This window comes from Lethenteron reissneri, chromosome 33 (assembly GCF_015708825.2).
Source record: "Lethenteron reissneri isolate LAM-NWPU_2019-01 chromosome 33, ASM1570882v1, whole genome shotgun sequence".
NCBI classification, from domain to species: Eukaryota; Metazoa; Chordata; class Hyperoartia; order Petromyzontiformes; family Petromyzontidae; genus Lethenteron; species Lethenteron reissneri.
Window position 1 is genome coordinate 4243850 of NC_083811.1, and position 24188 is coordinate 4268037.

Below are 24188 nucleotides of genomic sequence, written 5' to 3' on the forward strand. Positions count from 1 at the left end.
GTAAGTTCGTGGCTTTATAGAAAGTGGCATAGCTCACAAGGTAAACAAGTCAAACACCCTCGCCCTGAAACAATTTTTTTTGAAAATGTCGATATAGCCTGGAGAGTGGATAACACCAGTTGCCAGTTCTTTGCCTTGACAAACTCCCCTGAGTTCACTCCGTGGCTTGTGAAGTGCGCAACACTATCCTTTGTGCGATGCTCGTATCCTGGAACGAACGTGATCAGGGCGTCTTGCCAGAATCAACAGCAGCAGCAGCAGCTGAAGCAGCAGCACTGCCATGTGTGAATTCAAATCTGCCAAGGGGTGCTCGCGATTCAATGAGGCGCTCGCGCACAAGTCAGAGACCTGCGGAGAACGGGCAGGGCCGTGCACACACCCGTCATGCTGACAAGGTAAACCGTCGCGTGAACATCGTGTGATGGCATTCGAAAAAGAACTAAAGTTAAACTATAACTAGTTCAAACTTGATTTGAAGCTTTCGTGACTGCAGGAGTTACTCTTTGCTTCTTTCGGTAAAGTCATGTAGAAAGAAAATAAATTAAATAATGGAGTACGACGTTTCGATTGCAACACAAGCAACCGTCATTGGGTATCAACTGGTTTTTAAACTAGTTTTTAATTTACCAGGTAAGGCCTGCTGAGCTATAATAACTTTTTGTCAGAACTGACCTAGCCACAAATGATAACTTGATCAAGTGGCTTATCGATTGGAAATTTATAGCTGCCCAAATACTCTGAACGCATGTTTCTAAATGTGGAAGGAAAAACCAGAGGTCCGCGAGAAAAATCCACATGACTACGGGGAGAACATGCAAGCTCCAAATATACAGGCATCAGGGTCGGGATCAAACCCATCGACCTCCTGTATATCAGGCGAGGTAAGTTAACATCTCACCACCATGGCGCCCTTGTTACGCGAGCCAAGCAGAATCGAAATTAAGATACGGTGGTGCGATTCCGATGGGCATCTGCTTGGTAAAGATTATTATTACTGTCATAATAAAAATACATCTTCAAGTTGTTTTTCAAGACTTGTCCTAAAACTCCATTCACTGTGGTAATCCACAAATGTCATGCTATACATTTTGCATAAGCGAATTTGTACAGTGCAGAACTCTATCGAAATTTAAATTCACAGCAACGTCAAAGTTAAAAAAATAACCTATCTATTATTCCAATTTGCAATTTTCATAATTTTCACATTTGCTTAAACCGTCATTGATTGCATAAAATTGCTGCTGCAGCAGCAACAACCTTAATAATGGCACAACTGTGCTTTTAAATAGATATGTGCAATGTTTTACAAATCAGTGCCCCACAATAAAGCAGTTCTAATTGTGAGAAATTCATCACAGAGAAAAGTACACGAAGGCTGGAAAACAAGCATGAGCAACAGTAATGCAAACGTAAGATGATTTCTCGACACCAAATGGCACCCAATCTTTGACACCCTTTCTTTGGCGAGTACCCGGTAGTGCTTCAGCGATGGTTGTTGTTGGTGGGGGGGGGGGGAGGTCACATGCCGCTTAGCGCCATGCCACTTCAAATTAAATCGGATCGCGTCCACCATTCAGAGACTGGCTCCGGACGACGAATCAGAAGAGGCGTCGTCGCCGCTGCTATCGCTGTCGCTCTCCGAAGACGCCGCGTCGATGGCGCGAGGCGGCGCGATCTGCCGGCGTGCGTTTGCGCGCGCCACCATCACGCCAGCCCACGGTTTCGCCGGCGCCGTGGCCGCGGGGGCCACGCGGCTCGCCGTGTGGAGGCCCCTTCTGCCCGCCGAGCCGTCGCCGGAGGGCTTCTTGCCGGGCCCGTTCTTGGTGCCCGCTTTCCCGTTGTCGGCTGGACCGTCGTCCGCCTTGGCCAGCTCCTTGTCCAACTTGGGAGATAAAACACAAGCGTGAGGATTGGCGTGAATCAATGACATTTTGTCCCACGTGGCGCAGAGGTTGGCAACACGTGGCTCACGAAAGCAAGAAAGTTGGGGTCAACTCACGCCCCTTCAATTCTGCGGAGCTGATCGTATCACTTCTTCAAGTACACGTACAGCCCATTGTCAATCTATTGCTGGATAAAGCACCCCCCCCCCCACCCCCCCATGTTGTGCGGGTCATGGGGGGGGTCAAATTTAACCATTCTTCACCACGCTGGTCGGTGCGTGTTGATGAAGGCAGGGCACCATTGATGGTGACAAACAGTATAGATCTTCTTGGTTCTTTCGGTAAAGTCACATAGAAGGAAAATAATAAAATAATAAAAATAAAACATAATAAAATAATTCTCACGACGTTTCGGCCACAACGCAAGCAGCCGTCCTCAGGTGAAGAACAGGTCTGTCGGAAAGACAGACAGCGTCTTTTATTATTTCCCTTCTACGTGACTTTACCGAAAGAACCAAGAAGATGAATCCCTGCAGTCACGAATGCTTTAAATCGAAAAGACAGTATAGAAGCAAATATAGCAATGCATTTGGTGCACTGCCCTCTGCTGCCCGCATTGTTGCAAAATCCCGCAGATGCCGTTGTTGACAACCTGGCATGCATGGTGGTTGCCCATCCAAGCTCAACCCATGCTCAATTGTCGAGATCTGACGATTTGGTCATCGGATTGGGGTATGCAATTAATATAAATTCAAAACACAGCGCTTACATGGCCAACTCAATGCGCGTACCTTAAGTTCAACAATCGACGGATTGTCGCACGTCGAGCTTTCATCAAGGCGAGCATTGTTATTATGTTTTACAGCGAATGATCATGTCAGATTATTGACGATACTAATGAAAAACGGCGTTGCATTTCAAACAAGCAAAGACAAAGATCCCCCGAATAGCCTGCCCAGATTGTTGGGGCAAGTGCTGTTAGCGAGCACCTATGAAGACCGGCACGGCACATGAGGGGGTGGGTGGCCAACACCATGCCCGGCCGCCTTTGTCTCCCTAGTGGTGATGTTTACACACCACACCAGGTACTCATTTGAAGCTGAGTCGACCTAGGGGAGGCCCCATGACCAGGTTCAGATAATCATCACCGGTGTTGGCCGTGGGCGGCAATCGAACTCGAGTCGCCGGGTTCATAGCGCAGCGCACTGACTACTACACCACCGCTCCCCACCACTTCAAAGACACACACGCGCGCACACACACTTGCACGGGAAATCTATTTTAAGCATCTTTGATAAGCCTCGCCGTGCTTGCGCACAAAAAAGCCCACGCGTTTCAGTGTCATCCGAGCGGACGGCCTGCAGAGAGACGCTGTATGCGGCCGTTGCTCCACTGCAGAAACATAAAGGGAGCTGAATAAAGGGCTCAGAGGATGGATGATTTTTGCGGGGGCACCGACTGCGAAAAGGGTTTTTGGGGAATTCCATCCGTATGGAAAGACGTTGGTATGTACGTGTCTATGTGAACCTTTGAGTGTTATGCCCACGTATGCTCTGTTGGCTTATCTGGGTTCTAAGGTTTCATTCTCAACAAAGCAAAACACTCATTCAAAGCCAATTGGCCAAAACACTATAATTGTATAGGACGTTCCTGAAAGTGAGTCTGGGAATGTGTGGCTATCTTAAAAGAGTAGGCTTAACTAACCTTTTTTTATTTAAAGCTTTCAGGACTGCAGGGATTCATATTCTTGGATCTTTCGGTAAAGTCACGTAGAAGGGAAATATTTTTAATTTTTTGATAAAAAAAAAGAATTTATTTCCCTTCTACGTGACTTTACCGAAAGAACCAATAATATATGAACTAACCTTATCAAGGGGCTCTGCAGAGGTCTCCCTGTCGTGGAGACTTTTCTGCCGGCAGCGGCCATGAGCAACAAACTGCATTGCTGCGCCTTAACCTTCAACCACGACGTTACCATTGCTGTTGCCGTCGTTGTAAACTCACGAGTTTGCTCTCAGTGGCGATGAGACGATCCAGCTCGGCGTCCCAGCCCAGGAGGTTTGTGAGTCGCCGCACGCCAGCCACCACGTCGTCCAAGTGCGCCACGTCCGTCGGGGAAGAGGCGGCGCGGCGGAAGAGGCCCACCGCCTCGCGGTTCAGCAGCAGCCGCGGCACACCGGGACGCACCGCGCTGACCAGACCCGCGAACGGCATCACCTGCGCACGCCGCAAACAAAAGGCAAAGATCCCCCCCCCCCCGTGTAGCCTGAACGGACGGTTGGGGCCAGTGCTGTTAGCAGGTGCCTAGGAAGGCTGGAATGGCACACGAGGGGGTGGGTCGCCAGCACCACGCCTGGCCGCTTTTGTCGCCCAAGTGGCAAAGTTTTTACGCATCGCACTGGGTACTCAATTTAAGCTGAGTCGACCTAGGGGAGGCCCTGGACTACTTCAGATATTCGTCACTGGTGTTGGCCATGAGCGGCAATCAAACTCGGGTTGCCAGGTTCGTAGCGCAATGAGCGAAACGCTGACACTACCACTACCACTAATGGGAAGTCAGGCGAGGAGCAGCACACACCAAGATGGCACATAGCAGCTTTGCACCCCTTTGCTGCCAACTCCCTGGGGGTCTTCTTCTGACCCCTATACCCCCCCCCATGTGAGCTCACTTCCTAAAGGGTGCCTCCTGGCAGCACCCTAAAGCAAAATCCTTTCCCATTCCCAAGTCCCGACAGCCAAACTCAACGACCCCTCCGTGTAAAGCCCCTCAAACGAAGCTCTTTTACCAGAGGTCCCTCTCTCATCCATGTGTTCTTCTTCCTACCTCTTGGTGGAATTCTTAGCACGCACCTCGCCTTGCTCATTTGCACAATGACAAGTTTGCCAAGTGAGCAATGGCCCTCCCAAATCGTATAGCCCACATCCGATGAGCACGGTTGGCTACGTACGTCACAGGGTCCCCTCCTCTCTCCAAGTTTGCTGCATGACAAATGGCTCACTTTGGTAACGCTGCGCCGACAGTGCCGTGCAAGCGTGATGTAATTCGTGAGCGACACGGCGACTCGGCGGGATAGGTGCGAAGCGGGCCAACGACCGCGACCGCCGAAGACGACGACTTCACCTCCAGCGAGGTGCCGATGACGATGAGCAGGTCGGCCATGGAGAAGTCCTGGTCGTAGGCGTAAAAGCGCCTGGGAAGGTCCTCGCCAAAAAACACGATGTCGGGCTTGACGACGGCGGAACACGCGCCGCAGTGGGGGATCTTGCCGCTCATGACGGTGCGCTGGGAGAGAAGTAAACAAAATATACAGAAGTCAAATAATATCGCGTGGATGCACGGTCAAACGTAAGCAATGCACATCAAAGAGAAATGTATAAACTAAACTACATCTTTATTTGATCAAATAAGGCCCGCTGAGCTATGCAGCTCTTTTCAGAAGTGACCTGGCCATAAATGATAGCTCATCATGTTGAAATTTATAGAAGCCAAATACTCTAAAAGCACGTTTCTCAACGTGGAGGAAAAACCGGAGGACCCGGGGACAAATACACGGGACCACGGGGAGACATGCAAACTCCAAATATACAGGCGTCAAGGTCGAGATTGAACCCACGACCTCCTGTACACCAAGTGAGCGAGTTGAGATCTGGGCAATTTTTTGTTTGTATATAGCCTTCGTCAATCCGCTGGTGGATGAAAGCCTCCCCATGCCATGTGGGTCGTGGGATTGTTTCGTCCATACTTCACCACGCTGGTGAAGGTGATGCACCAGGACTGGTTCAGGTTTCGCTTGCCACAGTTTTTAGCCATGGCCGAGAATCAAAGACGGTTTGCGGAGTCTACAAGCGCAGTGCGCTCCCCAATGCCTCACCGCTCCGAATGAGACCACCTGCTCCTGTCTTGCACCAGCTTCAAGGCTCTCTTTACTTGTGCCGCTATTTGTTCAAGATGATAATAAGAACGCCATCTATTGAGCAGTGAATTAGAGCAGCACAGCCTTGCGAACGTAGACCTGCTTGCTACTCGGCATGTTACGAGTCACCGTCTCGGCGATATCGATTCATTATAGATTTGAAGTTTGCGTGAGTGCAAGGGTCCATACTCTTTGGTTTTTTCGGTAAAGTCACGTAGGTAAGAAAAGGAAAATAATATAAATCACGACGTTTCAGAGGCAACACAAGCCTCCGTCTTCAGGTGGAACCGTCACAACAAAATTACCTTGATACAGTGATTTATTTTCCTTTTCTTACCTACGTGACTTTACCGAAAAAACCAAAGATATCAATTAATATCGCTTGTTCGGGGTCACAATTCAATTAATTTCTCGCCGTGTCTTTTCCCATTTATTTGTTGTTGCCTTGTTTTATGAAGAACTGCTGGGCATACGATTTGTATGTCTGTCTGTATGCTGACCTTCTTTCGCACCGTACGTAGCCAACCATGCTAATCGTAGGTGCGGTTTGCATACGATTTGCATATATTAAAAATTAACCGATTCTTATATGCACAATTTGATCATCTATGAACATGATTCAATTGCAGTAAAAGTAATTTGTAGGATTATCCCGTAGAACGCGTCGACTCGTGAAGATTATTTTTAGACCGCTTGTTGTGCAATTACAATTAAGTTACGGAAACATCAAACTCAAATAAGGTGCCTATTTCCCTTGCACGTAAACGGACGAGGACACACGTCGGAGGCGATGACAGCGGTCGGAGTTCCTACCCGCACTTGGTCTCCCGGCTGCGGCTTGCGGCACTGCGTGCAGGTGGCGCTGGCGAACGTCCCGTGCGCCTCCACCAGCATGTCCGGCGGCAGTCCCGCCACTATCGCACCGCAGCACACGTGTGTGTGTACGTTGAACTTCTTTCGAACGTTACGCATGTATGTTAAACTTCTTTCTTGCCTCCGATTGTTACGGTTGGCTACGTACGGTGCGAAAGACGTTCAACATAAGTACGTACGTAGCCAACCGTGCTAATCGGAGGTGCGGGGGGAAGGACGACAAACAAAACACGAAAAGCAGTTCTAAAGAATTCGTTTTCAATCCATATTTAAAAGTACATAGCTCCAGTGGCTTCCTAATATCGGAAGGTAGAGTCTTCCAGATGACCGCAGAAGCGCATCTGAAAGCACGCGATGCAGTGACTGTCTTTATTCGATGGCCTAGCCAAAAGCTGCTGTGAGGACGAAAGGAGTTTGCGTGGAAATACAGAGAGATGCCGTCATTATCGTCGGCCATGGTCTTATCCACTGCGGCATGAAGACCTTGCCACAAATCGCTGCCGTCCGTCACTGTCTCGCGACGCAGCGATCGATCTAGCAGTGCACACGAGCTGAATTCATCGCTCAATCTCCATAGTCGACGTGCTGGCAGGCGCATTCCCTCATTTTAGAGGCCGCTATCACCAGTATCGACCATCGGCCACCGTGCCTTCTTGCGAATTGTTCTACCCAAGCCCACTGGGTTTTCTTAACAGTTGCCAAGATGACAGGACATGCCAACCTCCGGCACAATCGGGATATCGGGGCAATCAGACCTAAAAATCGACGGATCGACGCATCGTTGCACGCCCATCGAGCACCCCCCAATGAAACCGCGGCTCCCTCACGTCTCTCCAGGCCGTCGATGTTCTGCGTGTAGAGGCGCAGGAGCAGACGGCGCTCGTGCAACAGGCGCGCAAAGTAGTGCGCCTCGTTGGGGCGGCAGTTGCCGGGGTACAGCTCCTGCGCCAGAGTGAAGAAAGGCTTCGGGTCGACGGCAAAGAAGTCGAGGTCGAACACGGCCTCAGGGAAGGGCAGCTTGTAGCGCTGCAGGTTGTCGTAGAGCCCCGTGCCTGGCGTCCTACGCACAGACGGACGGCGGGATGTTAATTACCTCGCCTGGTATGCAGAAGGTCGTGGGTTCGATCCCAACCCTGACGTCTGTTTATTTGGAGTTTTGCATGTTCTCCCTGTAGTCACGTGGATTTTTCTCCGTGTCCTCCAGTTTTTCCGCCACATTTATAAGCGTGTGTTTTCGAATATTTAGCTGAAATACATTTCCTCTTGATAAGCCACTTCGTTCAGCTATCATTTGTGGCCAGGTTGCTTCTGAAAAAGAGCTACATAGGTGAGTGGGCCTTACCTGGCAGAACAAAAAGTTTTAATAGACGCGGGAAGAGAAAGGGGGGGGGGGGGGATAACATTGTTTTCTACTATTATTCTTCTCGTTAATTTTGTTTACAAGGAAAAGCTTCACCAAGTCTCGAGAAACATTTTCAGAAGGGGGTCCCCCCCCCCCTGCCAAGTCGCTGTAGTGGGGGGAGGAAGCGGTGATGTTGCTGTGTTATGTGTCATCCCAACTGAGTGCTGTGCAGGTCATTTTCCAGCATTGGGATATTGTGGCAATACCAGTTACATTTGTTTAACACGTAGGCTTTCGTGATCAATATTATCCATAATAGAGGGGTTTCATTTTGGGTGAGATCGCGTAAATATGAATTGGACTGTCGCCTGATGATGCTGGTTGTCATTATTGGCGAAACGTCGTACTCGAATTGTAAATGTTGTGGGTTTACTCTCCAACACACCGGTGTGCTGTACTAGTAACGAATTGCCTTATTCTGTTTACGTAACAAACCTTACTAATTGGCCGTGTCGGGTGTTGGCGGGTTTAACGACACATTTGTATTTACGCGATCTAACCCAAAAAAAATCCTCTTATGGACCAGTTACATCGTAAGTTGTCTGTGTTTGTGTAGGGCATAGACGATCGGCAAATTGCCACTTTGTATGAGAAGTGGGCTGTGAGGTGGCCAAGAGATGGCAGTACAGCCATGAAGTTCAGTCCACAGATAATTCAATGTGCTGGTTCCATCTGTGGATTGAACTTATCTGTGCGGAGGCACGAGCGTTTTCCTCGCACACACATGGGCTTTTATTCTGCGTTCTCCAGCTTCCTTCCCCACATGCCAAACATATCCCATTGGCCAAATATCCCGCTGCAGGATCCTCTTGCAAGTAAAAAAAACCTCAAGGCTTTCCTGGATCGGGCATTATTATTAAGTGTGGGTTTTTCCCAGGTACAATCTACTTCATTAACCAACAAGGCCGTACATCTCAACATAGGAACATCCTGAATAAAACTATTGAGACTTATGAGAGCGTTTCATGGATTGTAAAATTATAATTTAACTAAACCGTGATGTAGCACCTATTAAATGCAAACTCAAATGATGTAAAAACTAAGTGACTGCGACTGGGTCGCTGCAAAAGTGGCACACGTCACATTGTAACACGGCCACTTATCATCTGGCCCGTTCGCGAGCCTTTAAGTTGGTGAGGACCTGTCCAAGGAGATGGGAGTTCATGAGTGGGGGGGGGGGCAGTGGGGTGGGGGGGCAGTGGGGGGGTGGAGAGGGCAGAGGAGGGGTTGCTTAAATATTTTAAGCCGCCGCAAATGTATCCGTCTCGAGATTCACACGACCCCGCAAAAGCGCGCACGCACGCACAAACGAAAATTACTGCTCACTTAACAGGACCCCCACGCACACACACACACGGCCGGCTCCATCACTCGTCGGATACTCTGTCGCGAAGCTGTTGCTATTTGCCCAAGCCGCGACGGGCCGCGTACTCTCCCTTAGAGTCGGAGCGAGCGAGCAAAAAAAAAGCGGCCCAAAGAAAAGGCGGCACACGGGAGGAGTGGGGGGGGGGGGCGGTGTGTGCAAGGGAAAAGTGAAAGGGGGTGCCCAGGCACCAACCCCGATCCTCGCTCTACCCCCCCCCCCCCCCAAACACGACGGCCCCCGGTGAACCCCTTTTGCAGCAGCCCAATGACAAACGGCACCAGCGCAAACACTCCGGTAATAAACACCCTCGCTGCCTGCCCCCGCCGGGCCTTTGTGCAACGCCCGGCTATTTAGACACCGGCCCAAAAATCCCCTGCGTTTGGGGCCTAATTAAATAATCCGTTAAACGGCTTGCCCTGGTGCATTTTGCATTCAGAACGGTGGGCGAGCTGCATCTGCATATGAAGGGACGAGAAGGAGCGATGTGTGTGCGGTGGTTGGGGGCGGGGGTGGTGGTTAAAGGGAGAAACGGTGGAAGGCTAAATAATAAAATGAAAAACTTTCCCCGTCATGGCCGGTGATTGCGGCTAAGCCAGGAGAAGTGTAAAGCCAGTGTTGCGCGTGGCGTGGCGAGGTGAATAGCCTCTGTCCGGGCACTGTACACGTGGGATTTAGTGGAGAGTAAGCGCGCGGCGAATAACACGACCAATTGTGTTTGGCCAAAACACACGATTAACACAAAGTTATGCATGTAAAGCCATTCTTTCAATGAAGTAGCATTGAATATTTTTTTTTTTTTACGAATTGAAATAGTTTTTTTTACACTCAAGGAAACATGTACCTAATCGTGGTTTTGAGAATTGCTTATTCAGAATGTAACTCGTACGCTAATCTTACGTTAAAGCTAACGCAATTAAAAAAATCTGTACAAACAATGCAAAATAAAAATCAATCGCGAAATAAGCATACGATCAAATAAATCGCACAGACGAATCCATACTCAAAAATCATTTCCCCCATCCAGAACCGTCGCTATTCATGAAAAAAACCACGACGCGGCAAAGCGACGATCCTTCCCCACTCACCGGAAGTCGGGGATTCCGCTGGCGGTGCTCAATCCGGCGCCGGCCATGAGCACGATGTTCTTGCAGTGCCCGTCTCGGATGAGGCGCGCCACGTCCTCCAGCGTCTCGATCTTCCTGCCGCCCCCCGCGGCACCGTCACGCCGATGCGACGACGTGGAGAAGGGCCTGGTGCTGCTGACGGCCACATGGCGATCACAGTACAGTTCATCAGGCAGTGGGTCACGGCTCTAAACGGCACGGTCAGTGGGTCAGGTGAAATAGCACATTAGGTAAAAAAAAAAAGTTATTTGACCGAGCAAATGTATGTTAGAGTAAATTTGATTGAGTTTAACATTGTTGTATGTATTCTGAACTTCTTTCGCACCGTACGTAATCAACTGTGCTAATTGGAGGTGCGGGGAAGGACAACAAACTAAACATTAAAAGGAGTTGTAAAGAAATTAGTTTTGAATCTAGATTTAAAAGTGCATAGCTCCAGCGGCTTCCTAATATCAGAAGGAAGAGCGTTCCAGACGGCCGCAGAAGCGCATTTTGAAAGCGCGCAATGCAGTGACCGTCTTTGTTGTATATTGTGCATTTTTTTTATTCAATTATTACTGTTGTAAAAGTAATTTGTTACATTTTTTATCAAATGTTTAGTTTCATACTTTTAAATATCCATTTTATTTTAGGAAGTTACCGATGTACAAGGCATGGAACGACGAAATTATTGCACCGATTAAATTTTTTTATGCACTGACGCCTACCTCAGTTTGTAACTGTGTATGTGAATCGATTATGCAATCGAGTCGTGTGAGAACCTATCATTTGTGATTCATGCAAACTGTATGCAAAACAGTCCACCAAATGTTACACTTAGAACAAAACTGCACAACACGAGGCAGAACAAAACACGAAGCAACGCCAACGCATCGCACGGAGAGGCCTCCCGAATTGCTGTGAAGAAGGGCTCACTGCCCGAAACCTCTGCAATAATATACTTTTAAGACAGTTTTATTTGACTCGTGTTTAGTTATATTATTTGCGCTTGTGCACCACTGTCAAACACAGCACCAGGTTCACCAAAAACAATATTGTTAAGATATTCCTTTTATTATCGAATCGTGATTCCCGAATCATAAAAAAATTCGTCAGATCACTGGGGGCAGGATACCGTTAAAGAGAGTAAAATCATTATTCTGCACCGCAAAGGAAAACCTTCAGTCGCGGTCGGTGCGCGACGACAAAACAATGAGCGCATGAAGATGCCACAGTTGCAGGACTTTCCGCTGGCATCTCGACATGATGTTCATCAAGCATCCACCCCCCTCTTCTTTATCCCCCCCTTCCCCACCTCTCCCACCACCTCCAGAGCTCCCACAGCACAGATTTTCTACAGTGGCCTAACAATGCCTTGGCTCCTCCACCCCCCCCCCCCCCCGTGCGGCTCACACACCCCCCCCCCCAGGCTCCTCCCCGATATATCTTCACATTCATCCCTACACTGTCGCAGGCTGACAGGGCTTCTGTAAGTAATCCATTCATCAGGCACCACAACAATGCCTCGGTTTATTAAACTGACCACCGGGGAGGCCAGACACTAGGAAATGAGGAATTCTACCTCCCCTTTTTCTTGCGCGCACACACACACACTCTTGCTCTCACTCTCCCTCTCACGCACAAAGACAAAGATCCTCCGTATAGTCTCAACGGACTGTTGGGGCAAGTGCTGTTAGGCCAGCAGGCCACAGAACGGGGTGGGTTGCCAGCACCACGCCCGGCCGCCTTTGTCTCCCCTGTTGCGATGTTTACACACTGCACCAGGTACTCATTTTAGGCTGAGCCGACCTAGGGGAGGCCCAGGACCGTTTCTGAGAATCGTCACTGGTGTTGGCCGTGAGCGGGAATGGAACTCGGGTCACCGGGTTCGAAGTGCGGCACGCTAACCGCCACCACACTTCCTCTCCCCACTCTCACGCACTCACTCACACACACACACGCGCACGCATTGGCGTTAAACGCTCTGCGCGTCGCACACTAAACTACGACTACCGCTGGACGAAGTGGGCAGCGCCCAGAAATCGGAGCAAAAGATTTAGAGCTGGCACCGAAATAATCGACTGTAAAAAGTGCATCTGAAAGAGCTACCAATGGAATACTGAATCGCTTTTAGGAGGATTTTAAATGCTTTTTTTTAGGTGGGTCTGCACACACGGCACTTCCGTTACTTGCTCACACTTATAGGTGACTTAAACTCAAGTATACCAAACTGGCCGGTCAGAGGTATTAAAATAGTCCATGGCGTGTGCATGCTGGCCAGAGGGCGCTGTGGTTGAGCGACATACTCGAAACCTAAAGGTCAGCAGTTCAAATCCCTGTTGGGAGGGTGGCCTAGCTCATAATCTATCCAGGATAAACAAAACGAGTGCCATTTTGTGGTGAGTCGACTTACCTACAGATTGCCATCCCAGTGCCATGGGGAATGTGGAATTTCCCATGACGACCTCAGGATCGCAAACAGAGGTGAGCGCTGCCCAATGGCTTGTGTTGAGTTACGGAGATGACGAGAATGTGGGTTGGATTCATACCTCGAGTTCAGCAATCGAAACAGCGTGCCGCGGTGAAATGACACATTTGCTGGTGATGGAGACATGGGCACATCTTTACCAAAAGTGAACTTTCACCGACATCTGAATCGGCGTACTACGTGCCAAAAGTCATCCGGCAGAACTTACATGTAGATCCCTCATGTGTCTGCTATACAGGACGTGGGGGATGTTTGACCATACTGCACCACACTGGTCGTGTGTGTATGCACGTTGAACTTCTCTCGCACCACACATAGCAAACCGCGGCAATTAGAGGCGCGGGACCAATGCGTGTCGGTGAATGGGGGGCGAGCCCTGGACTGGTTCAGATACCGCTTGACACCGGCATTAGCCGTGGCCGGGAATCATACCGCGTCGGCAGCGTGGTCTTGGTGATGGCAAGTCGGCCCAGCGCACGGGTCAGCGAGCTCTCCGAGCGCGTCGCCGCCGTGCCACCAGCGGGCCGGGGGCCGCCCCTGACCTCTGTCCTCGCCGGCGCCGATACCTTCGCCGCCGCCACTGCCGCAGCCGCCGCCGCCACCGCCGCCGCGTTCCTCTCGGGCAATGCCTGCGGCTTCTTCATGGGGTTCGGCTGCTCTGCCTTGCCAAGCGTGGGCCGCGCAGACAGCTTGCGCGTGGCCTGACGCACCGCCACACCACCTGCACGGACACGTGGTGCGCAAACACACAAATGGCACCTCCGATTAGCACGGTTGGCTACGTACCGTGCGAAAGAAGTTCGACATACATACACACGCACAGTCAGCGCCGGTGAGATCTGTACAATGTTTACGATGGTACATTTATTTTAGGTGGCTTAAAAAATTAAGGGAAAAAAAATCTGCGCTCCCAAAAGTTCAAAAACGTCTCAGTGTGCAAAGTAATGGCAATGCGGACTTGTTGTTAGCGGTGTCTCCAAGCTGCACAGAAACGTCACGCGAATGGCAGTCCTAGTTTAGTACTGTACTATACGGCAACTAATGCTGGATTGTGCATTCAAGAATTGGCTTGCGATTTTCGGTGGTGTCAGTGCAGTGTTTTTGGTCCCTTTATGTTTTAAAGTGTTCATAACATAACAAGCAATCCACGTAACATTGCAACTTGCAAATGCACTGCAATTGGTCTTCATTGCAATAATGCGGGATGTTAACAACTAGTTATGTTGTCAACAGAGGGCAGTGCAGCCAAATCCATTGCTTGCTGTACGCACTTCTATGCTCCAATGTTTATGCTCCCCACCTTCCCCAGCCCACACTAACCAGAGTGGTGAAGTAAGGTCAAATTAGCCCCATGATCTGCATGGTGTGGTGTGCCTTTAGAGAATGGCTCCAGGTGTACACTTAACTGGAGCTAGTGTGACAACTTCTTCATGCTATTTTGGGAAGAGTGAACCTCCATAGGACTCCCAATTTGTCTGCTAACGTTTCCCTTTGTTAAGCGCAAATAATGAGACTTACAAATAAACTCAACTATGAAGCTAAACTATGTTTATTTTACCAGGTAAGGCCCACTCGGCTATATAGCTCTTTTTCAGAAGTGACCTGGCCACAATTGATCACTCAACAAAGTGGCTTATCAAGTAGGAATATATTGTAGCCAAATACTCGAAATGCATGTTTATAAATGTGGAGGAAAAACCGGAGGACCCGGAGACAAATCCACGCGACCACGGGGAGACACGCAAACTCCAAATATACAACAGGCGTCAGGGTCGGGATCGAACTCACGACCTCCTGCATACCAGGCGAGGTAGTTAACATCTCGCCACCGTGGCACCCCAAAAAGGTTGCATCACAGGACTGCGAGAGAAGGCAATTCCTTGGCGAGACCTTCATTTAGCAGCAGATTTATCATGGTTTATGAAACCAAAAATAACTCATCAACGCCCACATTAACACTGCTGTATAACAGAAACCATACAGTAGGCTAACAAGTTGGACAACACTTCTTCCAATAAAAAAAAGATGTTAACGACAGCTGTGGTGAGGTGTACTGGGTCTTTTTTGTGCTTATGTTTAACTTGAGTGAGATTGACGATGCTGCGGCGCAGAGCGTTTCTTGAATTGAATTTCAAAGCGAAACTTAAACACAATTTTGGGCCCACCACCTGCAGTTAAGGTTGGTGTGCCACGAAAAAGTGCAGCGAAGCCGGGATAAATTCAATCGCTCTTCGTGAGAAACCCGATTTCATCAGCACGCAATGTAATTTGAAAATAGCGTGGAAACATGGGAACATCAATTCTCCTTACGTTCAGCTACTCACAAACAACAAAACTCCAGAGAAGGGCAGCCGCGCGCATATATTGAGATAGCGCCGATGTTTATAACAGAACGCGACAAGCATCCACGAAAAATACCACGGCCACAACATTTCAAAGTGAATGAATATTCCCACACAAAAGGCTTTCAGATTAAGTCAGGAGGATACGCACCACCAATCGCAAAATCAGATGTGCTTCTTCAAAGATGGCAAATTCTTTGGACAAATGCCTTTCAAACCCTTTTTGCTGTCCATGGGTACGAGGAAGGGGTGGGCGGGTGGGTGGGTCAGTCGGTCGATGCGTGTGTGGGTGGGTGGATGGGTGGGTCAGTCGGTCGATGGGTCGGGCTGGGTGGGTGTGTAGATGTTGTGGGGGGTGGCGTGCGAGGGGGTAAATGTTTGAAGTTCAAATGCCGCTCAATTCATTGTCTCCACGACCCCGGCTTTCTTTTTATTTATTCCCAGAGCCGCTGTTTGACACTCGGAGCATCAATCAAGGACACGAGGACAACGGGCGGCGGCAGGAGCTGGGGATGTGCCCGGCATGTAATGGGGGACGCGACCGGCCCTGCCCTTCCCCCAATCTGGCCGTCGCTACACGGTTGTGGATCTCTCACAAGTCGCACCTTGGTCAGCTCGAGCAAAACGACCAACGAACCAACCTGGCAAATCGCCTTATCGTGCACCTACGACGGTGACGGGGTCTCAGCTGGGCTAAATGACGGCCCGCGTTGTGGGTTGTTGACTAAGATGGTGATGGCACGTCAACTCGCGGTTGACAATGTGAGGAAAGTTAATTGCGCGATTCCCACAACTGGTGCGACTTTAGAAGGCAGGACCGGCGCAGTGTAGCACCCGGATGATTAATGGTTATTAAGCAATAAACTTAGTCACTGATTATTAAGGCTAAGTCTCACAATGGGTGACTGCTTTATTTAATCGTGAGTTTAGAGAATTACACATTGCGTCGACGTGTCTGCCATCAAAGAGTCAAACTGTAACTTCGATTATTTCATCGAAGGCCCAAATAAAATGGTTCCTGGGTGATATTTAATCAAATTTAAATGAGGGCATAGATCACCAATTGGTTACCTTATACCATCAAAGTTGCAATAAAGTTTGCCAGCGTAGCTTGCAATGGTACTTTCACACACGAAAACACCTAATAACAACACTTACCACATACGTCAATGTTTTTGTTTGATATTTGCAATTGGGCACCACTGCAAATTGGCCGAATCACCAGATATGATCTGGTAACAATAAAATTTCGCAACCAAAGTGCACTAAAGTTCGACAGTAAACAATTGCACGCATGCTGCCGCTGCAGCATCCGTCGAACAACATTTCTCGCAAGACACAATAGCAATTCTTATTTTTTTTTTCAAGGAGTTCATCTAGATCCCAACCAGAGTGAAAAAACTGCACTGCCTAGCCAAGAGTTTGGGGTGTGTGGCAGAAACGTCACAGGATGAAACCACAAGGTCGTAAGGTCAAAGTTCAACCCCCACAATCCCTTGCCCGGGCTGCCCGGTTGCCACGACGGCAGCGTTGGGCCGCCGGCTGCCATGGCGACGCACGAGGCGTGGCGGCGGACAATGGTGGCGGGTGCGTGGAAGCGGCGGCGAATGGAGTTGCGCATAATCGACAAATCGTTCGGAACAAGTTTTCGCAGCGTGCTCAACAAGTTGGTTTGTCCAGCTAACAACGTTGCCGGGCAACCGGCCACTTCCACATACAAACACACACAAGTATATGCACGCGCACACACTCGCGCGCACTGGCACGAATTCGTGTGCGCACACAAACCCACATATGACCCGAAGTTTACGGCAAAGAATAACCCCTTCGAGCTCCCAAAGTTTGTACTAATTAAATATTCATTTCTGATTTACAATCCCAAGTACAAAACTTTGGCTCGATGCACAACGGAGTCGGCTTAAGATGCGTTAAATGTATTCAGCCTCGATATTTAATCTCGTTTTTGCAAAACACTTTCGAATTTTAGTTTTCGCCAAACGAACAACTAAAAATGACCATCCGTGGCACAGCTACACCGCTGAAACGTGGTGGCAAAATTCCTTTAGTTTTCTGATGAAACCACCACCACCCCCCCCAACACCACCGCCCAAACCCCCCCCTCCTCCCCCCCCCCAATAACCTCAGATTATGGTAATGGCCGGATGTGAAGGCTTTCAACTCTTTATTCGAAAGCCCCCCCGAGACCCCCCATGGAGCTAATGCCGAATCAAAACAGTCCCCCAGAGACTGTGCCCCTCTCACAGCTGTGCATTACCCCCACGACGCTCTCCCTCCTCCACCCTAAGGCCCTGCCATGCACTGCCATTGCACCTGTGCCTGCATCAGAGGTCGCAAACGGGTTTTGATTCCTTACCCGTACCCGGCCGCACCAGGGTCGCAAACGGGTACCCGTTCCCGGCCGTACCCGTACCGTACCCGGCTGGGTACAGGTACCTGATTGCGACCTCTGGGATGAAGCCATGTTGCAGGCGCGGGTGGGTTGATTCTAGGAACTTGAATTGTGAGAAGAGACAAGACGTTGGGATATGAGTGACAAACAGTTACTCACCAGTGACTCACGGTCTACCCGTACCCGTACCCGGCCGCACCAGGGTCGCAAACGGGTACCCGTACCCGTACCCGGCCGGGTACGGGCAGCCGGGTATCGGGTAGGGTACGGGTATCGGGTACCCGGTTGCGACCTCTGGCCTGCATCCTTGTCGTCGTCATCATCATCTGCATCATTTGCATAATGAACACTATCAGAGTTTGCATCATCACCATCGGCAAAAAAAATGTTTACATCAGAATCAAAATGGTTAACATCCATCATGACCCAGCATCACCAAATTAATTTTCGTCATTTCCATCCGCGCCACCACTCATCATCAAACCGAACAATTTAAAACATCAACACCAACATCGTTTGCAACATCACCATAATTTGCAACATCGCCGTCATAATCATCGTCATTGACATTAAGGAACTTTGCGTCATGAAGCTGTGTGCCGATGTAAGGCGAAGTTGCCGGGAGGCGTTTTAATTGTAATAGCTGTTTGTAAATGAATGCATTCACTCCTCCGTTCATTTCATTCAAAGTCGTGTATCGTGCGCAAGGCACATAGCCCGCTAACTTTTCTTAATTGTTTGATGCCATATGCCTCAGATGGTTATCTCGGTATGTTAATGTTTCCGTCCCCGTAATGTAATTCAAAGCATGAATCTCTCCACACACACACCCACTCCTTTGTGCACTTTCCAGCTTTTGTTGTTGTTTTCTTTAAGCAAATAATTTTTTCTAAAATATAATCACAATCGGTGGGAGACACTATTTTAATTGCACTTCTATTGACCCAAAATGTTGGGGATATGATTTGAACGAGCGGTGTTTTCAAGTTTCGGGAACACAGACTGCCAAGAGGAAGAACCCCCATGGACATGGAGCCATGAAATAAACTCAAGTGATGGCCCTGCATGGCTCAGGCTGGTTGCATCGCAAAGACCACGAGAGATGGCAACATCTTGGGAAGACTTTCATCCACATCCAGAAGTGGAATGATCACGGCTTATGATGACGATTGTGATTGAAATGCCACAGAATATTTTTAGGTGTGCGCAATTGCGGCCACTAAGATCTATCTTGTCAAAATGTAAATGCTGTTAATGCTTCTGGTTCCCGAAAGCAAAGTTCACGAATGACCTCGACCTTAGCGTGTCCTCTTAAAAGTTGCAGTCGGGTGGTACAGTTTCTGAGACTCGCTACCAGCATTTGACAGTGCAGCCTTACAAACACGGTCTCATCCGTCAGGTAGATCTTACACAGGTGGTCACAACCTTAATTTGACTCTTTAGCGACAAAGTTACGTGGGTGACTTGCGGCCCTGGTCACAATACGGGGACCCGCAAAGACAGACCCGGAGCAGGGCAGTTTAACAGATGAGGCAAACCTCAAAGCACGTCGGTCGGTGTATGGTACAATTTTACCACCGCTCACCATAATACTTTTGGAATACATACGCGGGATTGTTAAGAACAGTTGTGTTTTAGTGTCTTTTTTGCATGGATCGCATGGTTCAATAGTGGCCCTTTACTGCGCGTGGGCCTTTGGCTAAAGCACCAGCGATTGATTCTCCTCGTTTTACCGATTGCTATTTAGAATGACAACCTAAGTCAACGTTTGACACGTGGCGTTTCATATAGAGTGTGCGATTTATTTGTGTTCGTTACGACTAAGGTACTTCACGTGCAAGCAGGTTAATAAACGCGCTTTCACGCCCGTTATTGCTGTAGCAACGTGGACTGATTAAACAATGTTATCATCTCTTTGAATTGTCATGGTTTATAAGTTGCTGTATCTATTCAAGATTTGAAGCTTTCGTGACTGCAAGAATTCATACTCTTAGGTTTTTTCGGTAAAGTCACGTAGGTAAAAAATAATAAAATAAAAATACATGAAAATAAATCAATTAAATCACGACGTTTCGGAGGCAACAAGTCTCCGTCTTCAGGTGGGACCGTCACAGCTAAAATTGATACAGTAAAATTTTACCGCAAAAACCTTGGTGTATCTAATTATTGTAGTAACGTACACTAAGCATGCGTAAGCATTCTGTAAGCAGGTTTAATAAACGTTGTGTTTGTGGTCTACGGGGGTTTGAGGTTTGTGTTCGTTGTTGTAGCTTTTTTTGTCTTTGTAACTTTCTGACCTGCTCCTCCCTAGACATCTGTGGGAAAAAAGAGCTTCACAGCTTATCGGATTTCTCCAGGATAGAGATTCTGATTCTGGCTCATTGCCCCCATGAACCCAGGGACCTTAGTTTAATATTCCGCACTGACCAGATGGTGAAGTATGGTCAAACAACAACCCGTGTCCGATACAGCATCCTATTGTTTTTTTAGGTGGCCTAAACATATGGGGGCACTGTGCGAAATCTACATCTGACACCGACACGATGCTTGGGAGAGCCTCCATCCTGCATTGGTTTAAGTGGCGTTCGTCGAGTAGGATGCATATCGTGTCGACCCACACGGTTTAACCCCGTTATTCTCGTGCACGGAAATTGAGTTTTCAGGTCCATACGGCATACAGCCGTTTCAATACGGGCAACATTTGTACGCCTTTTGGCGTCATCTGGTCCAACACCATGTGAGACCAGGCTCTAATAAAAGCTGTCTCGGGTGTGGACCAATCAATTACAAGGACAGTGCATACATTATCAGAGTTTTGTATTTTTGTTTGCATTCTGACTGCAGGTATTGTGGTCTATGCAAACATGACTCCTTGTAAAAAAGGTGTCAGTTTTGTTGCCAGATAAAAGGGTACAAACCCAATTATCAACATTTGTGTTGTCTATTTGTTTGTGTTTCTCCCTTGTGATGGGACTTCGTATGATGAAGTTGTGATTTTAAAGGAGCACGGGGTGAACCAATAATGTCTGAATTGGTCTGTAAAAATGTTGTAGGCAGCACTGATAAGGGGTTAACAGGTATGACAATGGTGATGTAGGTTTACCGCCACGCCGAATAGCTCGTACGGTCGTAGGTGTACATACCGTGGTTGTACGGTCATATATTTTTGTTTAAAGTGAGGGTTTATCGTCTCGTCGGTAACTTTTAAGACGCAATTCCACACACACCCGATAGATATCCTCCTTCTCCTGGACTACTACCGCCACCTCGTGGGCATGCTTCACACATCCTACTGGTGATCGAGAGCCGGCGAGGCACACAATCACACATCCTTTGACCAACGGTGCTCGCGACGGAACAAATATTAAACTATATTCTTGGTTTACACTATGAGCTCTCAATACTCTGATATTGCACTGTGTTTGAGTTGTACGCCTTCTGGTGTCATCTGGTCCAACACCAATGGGGGACTAGGCTCTAAAGAAAGCCGTCTCGGGTGTGGACCAATCAACTTCAAGGACAGTGCATATTATTATCATTATCAGAGTTGCTTCTTTTTGTTTGCTTTTCTTACTACTTGTGTTGTGGTTATTGCAAACATGATGCCTTGAATAAAGGTGTCAGTTTTGTACCAGTTTAAAAGGGTAAAAACCTACTACTATATTATTGGTTCTTTCGGTAAAGTCACGTAGAAGGGAAATAATAAAATAATATAAAACAAAAAAATTTCTCAGGACGTTTTGACTGCAACACAAGCAATCATCATCAGATGTGAAATCCACAACTTTTTTCAAATGTTCTTGCTGTGGATTTCACACCTGATGATGATTGCTTGTGTTGCAGTCGAAACGTCGTGAGAATTTTTATTCTTATTGTTTTATATTTATATTATTTTATTATCTCCCTTCTACGTGACTTTACCGAAAGAACCAAGAATATAAATCCCTGCAGCCACGAAAGCTTTAAATCAAAATATTAAACTCTGAAGTGTTCGTAACCGCAGGAATCCATACTCTTTGGTTCTTTCGGTAAAGTCACGTGGGTAGAAAATAAAATAAATGACGACGTTTCGGGCGCGACACAAGCGTCCATCATCAGGTGGGAGAAGGGGTTGACAGGTATGGAAAAGCCCACTTGATGATGATTTATTTGATTTTCTACCTACGTGACTTTACCGAAAGAGTAAAATCTTGCTCTTTCGCACACGAAGCCCATCAACATCCCGTTCATTTGCTCCATCTCCACGGGTCGACGTCCTCTTGGGCGCGTTCCCTCCCCCCTCCTCCTCCTCCTTTGGCTTCCACTCCGCTGTTAGTCTCGCCCATAGACCATCAAAAGCCCTTCAGGCGACAGTGTCCGCACCAAACCTATATGCGTTGCCTGCGCAGGTAAATCAAACGCACGCGTTGCTTTCTCGATGTCTAACTACACCTGCCACCTGGCGTTACATCTACATGTTTAATGTAACACACTGCACGCCGACTTAATAACGCGTGATTTAAGCACACAGTGGGACAATCGACGCATACGCTGCAAATTTGAAGATCACATTGATTATATTGGTAAAGACAAAAATAAAAATTGGTTTTCTGTATCGACACAAGCGCTGCTTCCGTTTGGAATTGATAAAAGCTACCGTACTGCCTCTACTTGATTACTGTGACATCGTGTATAAATCAGCCCCAAGTACTGCACTGAAGAAGCTTGACTCAATGTATCACTCGGCCTTAAGATTTGCATGTAACTGCCCATATAGGACCCACCCCACTGTGATCTCTACATTGGGTCAAACTTAACGTCTCTCAATGTTCGCCGGCTTCCATTGACATGTTTAATGTAACACACTGCACGCCGACTTAATGACGCGTGATTTAAACAATCGACGCAGACGCTGCACGAAGTAATTGATTGATCATCGTGATTGGCGATGATGATGATGATGGAGGTGTCAAGGTTAAAGTACGCTCCCGCCATCGGAATGTGGAATTTCACAACGACTGACCGACGACGCACTGTAAAACACAACAGCTTCGTAACCACGCGCTCGCTGCGATTACTTAAAACGCGCATTCAAATGATCAGAGACAGGCGACTGATTATACTAAAACAAGAACAACAAACAACAACAACAATACTGTGATTATGATGACGATGTTGATGTTGTTGTTGTTGACTCAGCCGTACCGTGTTGGCGAAACGAAGACATGAGCGCTAATTGCAAAGACCTTCATCGGCGGCTGTGAAGGTGCGACGGGTGTATTAATTAAACTTTAAAGACGCTAAAAGGTTTGAGTTTAAAGTGTTAAAGTCTACGAGAGTAGGAGTTGTGGGCACCGCCAACCCCCGGTCACCAACACGAGCGGGCAGCACTTGCCCCTGGCACTAACAACATCAATGCACCGCGCGGACCTCCCCACTCTACCGCCACCGGAAGATGGGGGGCAGGAGGGGGGGGTTTATGAACGCCAAGGAAGACGTCTTCTGGAAGATGTCTTCTGGAAGACAACTTCGGGAAGATTCTTCTGGAATAAATCTTAATATTAGAACTTTCGTGACTGCAGGAATTATTATTTGGTTCTTTCGGTTAAGTCACGTCTATGTATCTTGGTGATATCTGTCTACTAATATGTCTGTCTATAGTTTTCTGGTTAGATTTTATGTCGCTATTTAATTATGCCTGATGATGATTGCTTGTGTTGCAATCGAAACGGCGTAATATGCTATTATTTAATTTATTATTTAATCTTTAGACGTGACTTAACCGAAAGAACCAAATAATACTTCTTCTGGAAGACAACGTTGATAAAAAAAAACTCTTCTGGAAGATTTCTTCGGGAAGATATATTCTGGAAGATTACTTCTGGAAGATTACTTCTGGAAGATTACTTCTGGAAGATTACCTCTGGAAGATTACTTCTGGAAGATTACTTCTGGAAGATTACTTGTGGAAGATTACTTCTGGAAAATTACTTCTGGGAGATTACTTCTGGAAGATAACTTCTGGGAGATTACTTCTGGAAGATTACTTCTGGAAGATTACTTCTGGGAGATTACTTCTGGAAGATTACTTCTGAAAGATTACTTCTGGGAGATTACTTCTGGAAGATTACTTCTGGGAGATTTCTTCTGGAAAATTACTTCTGGAAGACATCATCTGGAAGACAACGTCTGGGGGAAAAAAACATTTTCAGGAAGACATCTGCTGGAAGATAACTTCTGGATGACATATTCTGGATGACTTCTTCTGGAAGATAACTTCTGGAAGATAACTTCTGGAAGAATTATTCTGGGGAAAAAAACATCTGCAAGTTAACTCGCGGAAATCTCCTTCTGAAAGATATCTTCTGGAAGATTTCTTCTGGACGAAATCTTCCGGAAGATAACTTCTGGAAAAAACAATCTTTTGG

At 47.8% G+C, this 24188-nt stretch overlaps 1 protein-coding gene across 3 annotated transcripts; it reads right to left on the minus strand.

The window, feature by feature from the left end:
* Positions 1-84: 84 nt before the first annotated feature.
* Positions 85-23184, minus strand: LOC133350224 (NAD-dependent protein deacetylase sirtuin-3-like). Of its 3 annotated transcripts, none has more exons than XM_061564334.1 (8): positions 22966-23184; positions 13462-13750; positions 10524-10750; positions 7498-7730; positions 6611-6711; positions 5005-5166; positions 3888-4100; positions 85-1882 (listed from the first exon to the last, which is right to left on the minus strand). In XM_061564334.1, the coding sequence occupies exons 1-8, from the start codon at positions 23010-23012 to the stop codon at positions 1574-1576; spliced, it is 1581 nt and encodes a 526-aa protein (XP_061420318.1). In that variant the 5' UTR covers positions 23013-23184; the 3' UTR covers positions 85-1573. The 3 variants fall into 3 exon arrangements, with proteins under 3 accessions (XP_061420318.1, XP_061420320.1, XP_061420319.1); XM_061564336.1 differs by having other exon boundaries at positions 10524-10694; positions 22966-23154; XM_061564335.1 differs by having other exon boundaries at positions 10524-10697; positions 22966-23154.
* Positions 23185-24188: the final 1004 nt, after the last annotated feature.

What these genes read in the sequence shown, in the direction of transcription:
- LOC133350224 (XM_061564334.1), bottom strand. Translation starts at nt 23,012, where the DNA reads ATGAAGGTCTTTGCAATTAGCGCTCATGTCTTCGTTTCGCCAACACG. An exon ending in GTCTTCGTTTCGCCAACACG is followed by an intron (nt 13,751 to 22,965) that starts GTACGGCTGAGT and finishes GTGTCCGTGCAG; the next exon opens with GTGGTGTGGCGGTGCGTCAG. An exon ending in TCATCGGCACCTCGCTGGAG is followed by an intron (nt 4,101 to 5,004) that starts GTGAAGTCGTCG and finishes CGGCGTGCGCAG; the next exon opens with GTGATGCCGTTCGCGGGTCT.